We start from the raw sequence: 13,536 nt of genomic DNA, 5'->3' as shown, positions 1-13,536 counted from the left end.
GTGCATAGCTTCATCCCATATTCCTATCTCAAGTTATAATCAATTCTTTGTCACTTTTGCACTACATAATTCAATCAATTCCTTTCCATTTCAAAACAAGGAAGAGGGGATCAACTTATCATTCCCATTTCATTCATAATTCAATCTACCATCTTCATGTTGTGAGATTGAATCTACTAAAGTATCCCCTCTTATTCCTAATGTAACATGGTGAAAAGTGTTCGAAGGGTAATCAATAGTGAAAATCTCATCTCTCTTTGAGGGAAAGGGTAGTTTCCTTCTTGATCTATCATTCACCATTTTTCCACCATCACAAAAAGTAATCACAAATGTTGTATGTAATGGCATGGCAAATGCATGAACATGAAAAACCCTAATCACAAACACATGCTTGGACAAGATTGATGCAATTTTACTCCACAATGCTTGAATGATGAATATGCAACCTTGAAGATCTCTGAAAATGCTTGATTATTAATGCTTCACGAATGCACGAATAATGGGGATGGAGACCTAGATTTCTTGGATGAAAATAGGTTGATAAAATGTCTTTATAGAGAGTTTCTTAGGTAATTTACCAATTATGTTGACTTCCAACGGTCATGTGTAGCCACAGGGATTAATTCCTATTGGGGAGATATGACTCCTACCCTATTGCAAATTTGGGCCCCATTGAGAGGGACCAAGGCATTTTGGGGCGCGATGCCTAGACCAGGTCGTTCCATGCCCTAGTCCCTCTACAAACATGACCAAAATGAAGTGTTAAGGGGAGGGGTACCTCACCATGGGACTTGCCAATGGGTGTTCATGGTGTCAAAACTAGTGAATAGGGTCAAACTAGACTTAGAGAGGGGATGAGGATAGGACTCGCTAAAGTGGGAGTACAAACATGAGGTATAAATTGGATTGATGATAATTTATGCTACATTTAGCTCACACTTTAACGAGAGTATGAGCCTATGCAAATACTTGCAGTAAAGTAGATGAAAGATGAGAGAGAAGAGAAATTAGGAGCACAATCACAAGGAGTATAAGACATCACTAATTTCAAGGAACCAAGCCCCCCAATATTAGGATCTTAACTCACACAATCTTACACAAGGGCACAAAAAACAAGACAAAGACAAAAAGGAAAACAAAGACAAACAAAGACAAAAGAAAAAAAGGCATACAATACAAAAGCTAAAAACCAAAACAAGACCTCAAGTCAACTAGCCAAAGAGACCTTGATAGTCAAAATGTCTCAACAAATAATATCATTCTTGAAATTCCATCACAAGAACACAAGTAATCACATAAAAAGAGCAAGAGAATGCATCAAACCATGAAGCACAAATAGCCAAGCTATGAGATCATGGAGAGAAGAAAGGGGAGACATGGATATCACGGGCTAGCTATGTTTTGTAAAGTGATCCATGAGAGGAAGAGTAAGAGAGGACTTGGATACCACATGCTAGTTGTGTTTTGCTAGGTGATCCATGTTGGGGAGGAGAGTAGGAATAGTTTAGTTATGTTTTGCTAGTTCCACTCATCTTGCATATGCAACTATGTGGTTTCAAGAGTTAAGCACCTCATATAAGAGTTTGTTTTCTCTTGTTTCAAGCATGAAACAACCTATGTAAGACATGAAATAAACACACAAATGTGTGTCTAGTTTCTAGAATGAGGCATCTCATATAAGAGTTTGTTTTTTCTGGTTTCGAGTTTGAACACACCATGTAAGACAAATATATACCCAGTTTCGGGAAAATCTTCTATAAGACTTTATTTTGTCTAGTTTCAAGAATGTGAAACCCCATATAATACATATATGAATGGTGTGTTTGGTTTCAGGGATGAAGCATCTCGTGTAAGACTTTGTTTTGTCTAGTTTTGAGAATTAACACCACTTTTAAGACATGCAAAAATATAGTACAATATAGTACAAAGAGGGCGATATGTATTCCCCCCTTAAGATGTCAACATAGCCCTATGCTGATGTCTTTTAAGGAATCTAGAAACAAGGATACACACCTTCAACACCAAGGATATACCCTTTTAGGCAACAATGTTCATAAATCCAAGCTAAAGAGGCAATACTCTTACAAGCAAGGATAAGATAGTTCAAAAAGAGATATCTTGCAACGAGTGTAAAGGGAATCATTGGAGGATAAGATTGTTCAAAAGAGATCTACCTCCAAGAGGATTTTCTTGAACAAAAATATCATCATCAGCCAAAAGAGGGGAATGAAAACAAGAATGCACGCCTTCTCACTATCACTAAGAAAAATGGATTCTTGATGAAGGATGACACACTTTTGACCCAAAGTGAGAGGTTTGTTCATAATAGACATGCATTTCAAAGTGTATATGATGTTGTAGACAAGGATACACACCTCTTGCATAAGAGAAAATCCTTGAGCAAACAAACAACGTCACACAAGGAATGACATCATATCGTAAGAAAACACCACTCAACAAAGGAAAAGTGGATCCTTATAAAGGATAGGAAACATCAATGCCCCTCAAGCATAGGGATAATGAGAAGGATTAAAAACCTCCAAAGAGAAATTATTCATAAGAGACCTATTGTTTCAAGCAAAAAAACACCCTAAATAAGGAGCACACATGTACTTGCATGAAAGATAATTATATGCAAGAAAGGACATTATGTTATAAAAAATGCAACTCATAAAAGAAAAGGTGAATCCTTAGAGAGAGGAAAGAGAGAGAAAAATATTCTTTCCCCCCAAGTATAGAGACAAGAATAAATAGACTATTATGTTTCTCACTAAGTATGATTGCACCTAAAATTGTACCACCATGAATGACAATAAGCCTCCAATAAGTAAGCTAACAATGTCACATAGTGAGAAGCAACATAATAGGAACTTAAATGTTATTTGAAATGATTATGAGAAATATGCTAGTCATTGTCATATTTTATTTTTATGATACCTAAATCAAGATATTGTTGTATTTTAATTTGCAAATCTTGACATTAATTAGTAAAATGGCCATGGATTTGATGATACTCGCAAAAAGTGGAATTTTCAAGATGTTGTCTATGTTTCCTTCTTGATTTAGGCCAAAGAAGAAAAAATAACTTGGCATGAAGGAGGTTAGACAAAACATTATCTTTCTATAATGCCATATTGAAATGAGAAGACATGTATTCACAAGATAATGGAGGAGGGTATGCCAACAAAGGAGGACTTTGGAAACCTAAACCTTCTTGAGAAAAGTGTGATGTAGATTTCTCATGATCATCAAAAATTTGTTGCGCACATCCTAAACCATGTTCATTTTATTCACGTGTAGATGTTGAAATGTCTAGATTAGAGGATTCATTCTTAGTATCAAAATCTAAAGATCCCCCATCATTATCAAGACATGTGTTGGAAGAAGAGGTGGGAATTGATTTAGAAGAAGCTTGGATAAAAGACACACAAGGCTCCTTCAAGGCTTCATTCTTAGATTGAGAGATCTTATACCCATTTAAGGAGGGTGTAAAATCTAATGTACCCCAATTCCTTGCGAAGGAAGAATTATTGATAGAATATTGTGTTGTTGAAGGAACCATAGTATTAAAGGGGAAATGAATCCCACTTCATCATGAATGAGACCATAAGTATTAGGATCAACCTTCATTGTGTGAATTTCATTGTTATATATGAATTTGATTGTGCGATGAAGAGTAGAAGGGACTAATTTCATAGCATGAATCCATAGTCTACCTAGGAGGTTATAATTAAGGTAGTTGGGCATGCCATGAATAGGAGTAGGTAAAGTCACATGTCTTACTTTGATAGGTAATATGACTATACCAAGTGACTCTCTAAGAACATTATCAAATCCACAAACACAAAGAGGATCGGGTTGAATAGAAGAATAATCCCAAATTATCTTATCTAATAAGTCAACACAACAAATATTAAGTGTTGATCCATAATAAATTAAAGTGTGTAACGCCCCACCAAGAAACCCTATAGGATCTAACTAAACAAATGCATTAAGAGTATTTTTTTGTTTTTTAAACATTAAGTAAGCATTCCACAATAGTAAAAGGATACGATTAAACTAAATTGCACAAGCGGAGGAAGACTATTGAACCATCCCCTAAGGTTACCCAATGGTGTTACTCCTTACAAAGTTAAATAAATTAAATTTATCCTACTAACATTCAATACCTATTTGAGCTTAAGCAATATAACATTTAAAATAATCTAACCATACATAAAATTGAAACATGAAACTACATTGCATTAAAACATCCTCTAAGGCTAAATTCAATGAATAACCAATAACAATAGTTTACTACAACATGCAAGGTAAATACCATGTACATATTTAATTTCTAAATATCAACATTTCCATTTATTGATATAACACTCATCACCTATAACTCATTTAACTAACATCAAAATTACATCATAATTACAATATAGTTCATCATGTTTACATCATAGTTACACCATTGGCCTTAATGGCATATACATAATACAATTACATCCAATTTACACATATGCACAATATGATACATGAAAGATATCTACACCCTATCCACTGAGTTGACCATATCCAAGTGTAGAAACTAGAAGATGCATGAAGCCAAACCATGCAGAAAAAGGTCCAAAATCCCCAATGGAAGAAAGCAACTACCACTCGACCATGTGGAACTCGAAGGACCACCCCTTGTGCTAGGAGATAGACATAAGGCCCTTAAGAAAACAAATAGGAAAAAAAAACACATGGTCTAAACACACTTCCATTGGGTAATGACTCAAACAAATTACACCTGGAGAAACTCAAACAGGAATACTCTAGAGGCTACAAGCACAAAAGCTGGACACCAATGCTCACAAGGGGAGAGTGTCATCGCATAACTTGATATGGGTTATCCTAGCAGGTCTCCATAGGCCTCGACCCCCATCCTAGGTTATCCTGGCAACCTCTCCCGACCCTCGGCCCCATACAAGACTCATGTGAACCCAACAAACCTTTCATGAGGACAAGGTAGTTGGTTTTTCCATTCCAAGCCTTCCACACCTCATCCTGAGCCTAAACGAGCACTCACGCTATGAGCAGGGCATCCAATTATCTTGTTTAATGTGATTAACTACCCAATCCCCTAATACATTAATTAGGCTATCACTTATTAAGCTCAACTTCCAATGGGTTATCCTGGCAACCACTTTGGGCCTCGACCCCCACTTGGAAGCCACTCCCCCTTATGACACAAACATTCTCAAAACCAACCATCATCAAAAGAAACATAAAATAATCTCATGAGTCTCATAGAAAAGATCAGAAACACCATAAACAATATAATGAGTTCCATCCAAGTCTGGAATAACATCATATCTTAATTCACATAAGCATCAATTACATAAGCTTCCATCAAAGAGCCCAACATATCTCAATCCCAGAAGGAGAGTAATGCAATAATACCAAGAGACTGATAAGTTACCCAAGTCAATCATAACTAAAATCCGCAAAGAAATAAAAAGCATCATATTACTGACAATAAAGATTTAGCTCAAAGACTAGCCTCTAGAGCCCCTAAGGACATACAGGCCAAAACAACACAAAACCCAGACACCTGTTGGTTTAAGTTACTATAACATGAAAGGTCAAGGGTTTGGTTTAATAAAACTTTGAAATAATACCAAGGTTAATAAAATTCACTTCATAGGCATATGGATAACATTCAGATAACAACCATGTGAAAATCATTTTTATTAGTATTAATTATTATCCAACTATACATGAGGTTTTCAATTATGAAACCATAAATATATGATAGTTCAATAAAACTAATTTAAAGTCCATTTCGTAGGTGTATATACAAAACAATAAAAGTAATAATAATAATAATTTTCTTTTAATTAAACAAGATTAATTATTAATCATCCAAATAAATCATAATTATAAATTAAAATACCATTTAAAATATTTGACAAAATAAAATACATAAATTAAAAATATCATTTAATATATTTTATTACCGACACATTAATTATTTGTAAGGCATAAAAGAATATATATAGGCTGTTGAACATTGACAAATAAATAAGCAGGACAAATATCATATTAAATTAATAATTAATATGCTGCCAAATTAATTTAATAATAAATTATCACTGACAAATTGTTTTAAAATTGTTTGGCACAATATATTAATCACAGTGCAAAATAATTTAATAATTAATGATAATTTTAATGCTAACATATAAACTAAATATTGAAGGGCATACAAAAATATGATTTGTTGTGCATAATGAACATTGCAAATTAAACTAAAAATTAAAACTGGACGAAATCAAATTATAATGTTGGGCATAAAAATAAAATTCATTGTGCATTTCAAAAAAAAATAGAATTTAATTTAAAACAAAAATCAATAATTTTTTTTTTTAAGATTCATAATTAATTTAAAAAAATAAATAAAAGATCAACACTTTTAAAAAAAAGAAATCCATAATTAATTTCTAAAGACAAAAATCAATACTTTTTAAAAAGGAATTTCATAATTAAAAGTCTATAAATACAATTTTATAGAGATCAAATTTAAGACTCCCAACCCTCTAAAAAGGATTCAATAATTAAAATTGATAAATACAATGTCAAATTAAGAAAAATTTCCAAATGACAATTAAATTTTTTAATAAATTTTAAGAGTAGCAAAAATACATAAAGACAAAGAAATGATTATATATGCATTTAAAAAAAAAATGCAAAGACTTAATCAGTGAAACCCGCAAATTCACAGGTGATAAATCTAAATAACATAATCTATTGAAATTACAAATGTCCCCAATCGAACTATACATATAGAATAACACAAAAAATTCATAATTAAAATTATAATTCACAACATCACTTTTATAATCAAAAACAAAATGGGATTTAATCCCTACCTTAGTTCGCAATTCCCAAGCAACCCAAAATGTATCCAAAAGAAAATTCCAATCCTCTCCTGAGAAATTTTTCACCAAAGAGCAAGAATTGAATCTTTTTATTTCTTTTTTCTTTTATCTGAAAATTTTCCCCAATAATAATGTGCAGCTCCTAAAATGCCTCACGGGAAATGGAAACTTTCTCCAAAATCATCACTTCACAAAAGTTAACAAATCTGCATTTCTAATATTTTATTAAATTTGTTTTAAATTCATTTCTATTTTCATTTATAGTCAATTCATCTATTAATTAATAACTTTTCATTATATTCAATTACTAACTTTTCAATATAATATTTAATTATTAATTTTCATTATTATATTTATTTTAATAACTTAATCATTTTGTTTTTTAAATAATAACTTAATTTATGAATTATTCACGCTTACATTATAATTTAATTATTCAAATGTTAATATTAATTTGTTAATTAATTAATATGGTTAGACCATCCATATATATATTATTTATTTAAATTTAAAACACACAAACATAAGTAATTAAATTAAATTAACCCAAATTAAATAAACCTGATAATAAAAATTTATAATTTAAAACTGCCAAAACACTATAACAAAATAAACCAAATACAAAACAGACACATACCCATACACAACATACCAAGGACATTGGATTTTGCCTATGTGGCATTCTGATCGGGTTGACGCAAGATTGAAAAGATTGCTCTAATGTCAAGCAAAGGCTAGGGTTAGAGAAATGGGCCTTATGCTATCTCCCACAACTTCCATCAGGATTATGTAGGCACACTCATACTTGTGAAACCAGATGGTGTCGATGCCTTGTACCTGCAACCCTACATCACCAAGAAAAACATACATACATATATCAAGCAATTACAGGCACATTGGTGAAGGAGAGTCATGACATTCCATGTCTCTTTGAAGTGAGTGACGAAAGATCATCCTCTCACACCCTATACATAATCAAACACATACATGAAGTCGAACACATGATCCATCTTTTACATAAAGCAAATATGTCAGTCCATGGGTCAATACACATAAATAAAATCTTACATCTAATTATACATAAAGATAAAGTGCATAACCAATATATACCAAATCAAAACAACATAAAATATCTCAATCAAGAGGAATTCACTCATCAATAAGGAAGTCAAAAACATGCATGAGATTCATTAGCATCTAACATAAGAATGATTCTTGGAGGGGCATTACAAAGCGCCTCATATCTTTTGTTCATAAATGCAAGGAGTAATCACAAGGGGATCATCTCTATTTTTAACCTCTATGGAAAGCAATTCATCTTGTGAGAATGTAATATTATTTGGTTTAGAAGAAGGATGAGGAACCATCCTTTATAAGGCTTTGTGGATCAACTTATGATGTGAAGGTGAACTTTGAATCAAATCCCAAAGGGATATCTTAACTAAGATATCATGGAGTTTATCAACAAGAGTAGATTCCCTATCAACATGTTTCTTAGGATGAGGGAGGGAAGGTAGGGAAGTAAGAAGAACATTGGGATATTTATTTGTGACACAAGTATTAAATAAGTGATGTATTTCAAAACCATATTTTTTCTTTAGTTGTCTTTCCATCTCACCTCTTTCACATATGTATTTTCCAACTTTAAGGATATTGGGAGGATTTTCGGGCTTAGGCTTCTCATAACTAGAAACACAAATGTTATTAACTTGATTAGGTTCTTTTCTCTCCAAGTATAGATCTTGGGAAGGGAGAGAATCAAGGAAATTTCTAATGATTTTATCCTTTTGCTCCAAGGTATCTTTATGGGTAAGACAAGCTTTAGGAGAAGGACAAACATAACTCATCAATGCTTCATCTCTAATGGGAAATTCATTGAAATGAAAAGAGGGTATGATATCACTAGGAAAGGTAGTGACAATATTATCCAATTGCACCAAATTATCCTCATGGGGGAGGTACATTTTAGGAGAAAGATGAACATCATTCTTTAAAGCTTCATCCTTAGAAAAGAGAATTTTGAAAGAAGTGTTCATAACCTTTTCTTGCACCAATGTTCCCTCATTGGTAGGACCAAATTTGGGAGAGGATAATTCAGTGTCCATCAACCACTCTTTTTATCTAAGAGAGATATTGTGTATGGAAGGTAAGGTAACATTATAGAAGGTATTTATGATAGCATACTCTTCCTCTAAGATACTCTTAGGGGAGAGGCACATTTTAGGATAAATATCAACATCATTCTTCAAAACTTCATCCTTAGGAGGGAGAGTTTTGAAAGAAGTTTCAATTGTCTCTTTTTGCACTAAAATTACCTCATGGATAGGAGGATCTTTAGGAGAGGGATAAAGTGAAACAAGGGAGGCTAATCCAATATCACATCTATGAAATAAATTCATCATGGAACAAACTAAATGAAAACAAAATTACAATAATTTTCTTTTTTCAAATGATAACATATGTAAAATGCATGATAAAAAGAAATAAGAATATGCAATTTTTTGGATTTTTTCACTAATGTAAGTACATAAAAAATTATTGAATGCATCTAAATCCAAACATAACATGTCATAACAATCAAATCTACAAATGTAATTGAAAAATTATGCAACCCACAAGACAAATTTGATAAAATAAATTAAGGTTTTTATGAAATTAACCTCTAAATTTATGTAATTTAATTGCAAATAAGATCTATGAGTGCAAATTTGAATTTCAAAATGCATAAAAATCATATCTGAAACAATAAATTAGAATTAAGCATGAAAGAAGTTAGGTTCACCAAAATTTAATAGTGTAATTTGGAACTAGGATTTTACTTAAGATAATAAAATCACTAAATAGCCAAATTAACCATACATTGAAATAAGGGCGAATCTAATAGATCTAGCCTCAATCCAACTAAGGAAAGTACTGAGATTTCTGATTAGATTCACTGATTAAGGTTTGATTCCCTCTTTCTAAGTATAATAGGAGAAATTATGAAATTAGGGCAAATAGGTGATAAATGAGGTATTTTGCTAAAAAATAGTAAGCTACAGATGTCCCACAAAGCCACCGACCTAGATATGGGAAAAATAAGATGTCTAGAATCTGTCCTTAAAATTTCGGCCTAAATTTTCAGGATCAAGTAATATCAATTTTCCATGGTCCTTTCAAAAGTTAATTTGTTTGTCACTGTTGACTCTTGTGGATTTTCTAAGTACAACTTTGCACCTATTTCCTGCACATATAAAGAAAGGGAAATATATTGGGAATAGGGGTTTGCTTAAGTCAAACCCCAATTTAGGAATTTATCTTGAATAAACTATTACAAATGTTGCAATTCTCTTTGAAAGTAATCACAAATGTTGTATGCAATGGCATGGCAAACACATGAACACGATGAACCCTAATTACACACACATTCTTGCACAAGATTTATGTAATTTTGCTCCACAATGCTTGAATAATGAATATCCAGCCTTGAAGATCTTTGAAAATGCTTGATTGTGAATGCTTCACAGAGGCACGAATAATGGGGATGGAGACTTCGATTGCTTAGATGAAAATAGGTTGATAAAATATATTTATATAGGGTTCCCTAGGTAATTTACCAATTAGGCCAACCTCCAACAGTCATGCGTAGCCACAGGGATCAATTCTCGCTAAGGAGATATGGCTCCTGCCTTATTTCAAATTTTGGCCCCATTAAGAGCGACCATGGCATTTTGGGATGCCATTGTCTAGACCAAGGTGTTCTATGCCCTAGTCCCTCTGCGAACAGGAGCAAAATGAAGTGTTAGACTGAGGGGTACCTCACCATGGGATCCACCAATGGGTTTTCATGGCCTCAAAGCTAGAGAATGGATTCAAATTGGACCTAAAGAGGGGATGAGGATAGGACACACTAAAGTGGGAGCACAAACATGAGGTGTAAATTGGACCAGTGACAATTTAGGATGCTACGCTCCTATTCCTCTCCTTGCAAATTTCCATACAAGGAGGGAGGGGCCCAAAATCCATATCTTCACCCAAAGAGCATTTCCTAGGCCAACATTTAATATGTTCCATTATATCCTCTCTTCGAGGTGAGATCTAACTAAGAGAGAATTGAAGCCAAACTCAACAAGTGCTTGTGAATGGGCACACCAACAAGAGATAATTTGTGGACTCATCATTATTGTAGCATAGGGGACATCTTGTAGGGTCATGTATGTCGATCATGTTGAGTCTCTTAGTAGTGAGAACTCTTTTATGGAGAGTCATCCACAAGAATACCTAGCTTTACGTAAAATTAAAGTATGCCAATACAATACCAAAGGCTAACTTATCATTTTGGATCACATGTTGAATCAAATAATTTTTTTTTTTGATCGATAACATTATGTAATATATTGCTTAAAAAAGAAAAGTGATACATCCAAAGAGCAGAAAGACTTTCTGCTACACTAAGGGGTCACACCCCTACTACAAAAAGGAACCTGATAAAGCACCAACCCACCCTGACCAACAACCACAAAACGGGTCACATACATACACAAAAACCACACACTAGGCCCCGAACAACCCAAAGATCCTAACTATGAAACCACCCCAAAGCCTCTTCTCTTGAAAAATTGGGGATACCCCCACTATGTCCAGCCTCTAGCGACATGCTCCCTTCACCTGGCACCGTTCCTGGCCTATTTCCACATAGAGACCCACGCTCCACCACCTTCAATGATTTCTTTGGAAGCTGGTGATGAACCAAAGGCCTCCCATCCTCACCCAGAGGGGCCTCAGACTGAATGGGAGTCACCTTCCTGTGTATCTTCACACACTCAGTCGGTCCCAATTGATGAACAAAATGCACAATCTCACCCCAACCTTGCCTCACATCCTCCATCTGCAATGCAACTAGCCGAGAAGTTGACCAGATGACAAAAGGCTGTAACTCCCCATCGTCCACTCCAATCCTCCTACGTGGACCTTTCGCCGACTTCAGCCCCTCGCCAATGACAGCACGAGCCACCACTTCCTACAACCCTCCTGCCCATTTGGGTCTTAACACCAGTGAAGTAATCCATTGCACTTCCTCCATCGACTTCCCCACCTGTAAGGCCAAGGCAGTAAAAAGCGACAAAATGTCGAGGTTTTTTCTTGACCACCAATCCTGAGTCAGGAATTCCTCACCAAACATCAGCCTCACTGCCCTCCAGAAATCGTCTCCATCCACTCTGAAAATGTTCGTTAATCTAATCCACGAGATCATCCCACAAAACGTAGGCAATTGCCCATCCGACTCCAAAGAAAAATTTGCTTCCATCCTTACTCGCAGCTGCAAAAGAAACCCTGACCACTCCATCTACCACCAAGCAGCCACCACAAAATGCCAGGAGATGAAACACAAGGGCCTTTAAAGGCCACCACCATCACAAGTCATTAATACTCCACACGCTTCGCAGAAAACTAGGCATCATCACCAGTCACTCACACTGCTCGCCATGATAATCATCCATTACCACAAGGCCACTTGCAGTAACACTGTATAACACACACCACGAGGAACATTAATTCCCACAAGATCATGGCAACAAGGGGTCACTTCAAATCGAGCTCGGGTTCACTTTTCTAAAATAAGCCTTCTACCCAAAATCAGAATCAAGAAGACTACAATTTCTAAAGTCCTCAAACAAACTAAACATATTTTCCAAGGATCCATTTGCTCCCACATTGGAAACTTTATCAGCTTCCAAGTTTGCTTCCCGGAGAACATGAGTTACCTTAAAATCTTCAAAACTGTTAAGCAAAAGTTGCATTCTTCGCACCTTCTTGTCTAAAAGCCACGCTTCCATTCGACCTCAAGCTATCCCATTCACCACAACCTGAGAGTCACCTTCCAAATGAAGTTTCTTGACCCCCAATTTCCCAGCCATTAGGATTGCTTCTAACGCTGCTTGACACTTAGCCACGTTGTTCGTTCCATCCACCAATCTCTTAGCACCAATGGCTAGAGTGTTTCCCCGAACATCGCGGGCAATCACCCCAACACCCGAAGGCCCTGGATTGCCCCTCGATGCACCATCAAAATTGATCTTAATCCACCCCTTATCAGACAGAGTCCACTCAGGGATTGATAGGCCTTGTCTCTGAAGATTAGCCCTCAACAACCCATTAGTAGGCCTTTGAATTAAATAAATTTAATCCTAATACAATATTCTCCTATTTTATAATCATGCTATATTATTTCATCACTCTACTTACTAAGAAAAAACTTTCTCTGGGAGAGTTTAGTTTTCAATGTATTTGTAGCCTCTTCTAACGTTGACAGACAATCCACATCTATCCACTCATTTCTTACACTTGTGTCGGTTAATATCACATTAATATAGCCTGCCTCCTTCCAGCCAATTATATATTGTGCATTGGCCAAATGGACTTCAATTCCACCATTTCCTTGAGCAGTTTGTGTCCATTCTAAGAATCATTCCAAAAATTATCTCTTATTCCATTATTTATTTTCTATGTGAGGTAATCTCTGATTAGATGCTAGAATTCCCATAGGAATTTCTATATTGACAATCCACCACAAGGATTGCTAATCATAATGATTTTCTTAGAGTCTTCTTCATCCAATTATTTGTTCTGAAAGATCCCATACCAAATA

General features: G+C 34.8%; 1 protein-coding gene across 1 annotated transcript in view; it reads right to left on the bottom strand.

Moving 5' to 3' along the window:
* Positions 1–12,730: 12,730 nt before the first annotated feature.
* LOC131857025 (uncharacterized) overlaps positions 12,731–13,536 on the bottom strand; it is a 94,677-nt gene continuing 93,871 nt past the window's right edge. The window contains exon 2 of the mRNA XM_059209011.1: positions 12,731–13,052. Coding sequence (XP_059064994.1) covers positions 12,731–13,052 — 322 coding nt within the window. The remainder of the gene's footprint in view (positions 13,053–13,536) is intronic.

This window comes from Cryptomeria japonica, chromosome 7 (genome assembly GCF_030272615.1).
Source record: "Cryptomeria japonica chromosome 7, Sugi_1.0, whole genome shotgun sequence".
Taxonomy (NCBI): Eukaryota; Viridiplantae; Streptophyta; class Pinopsida; order Cupressales; family Cupressaceae; genus Cryptomeria; species Cryptomeria japonica.
This window is presented reverse-complemented; position numbering and strand designations above follow the sequence as displayed.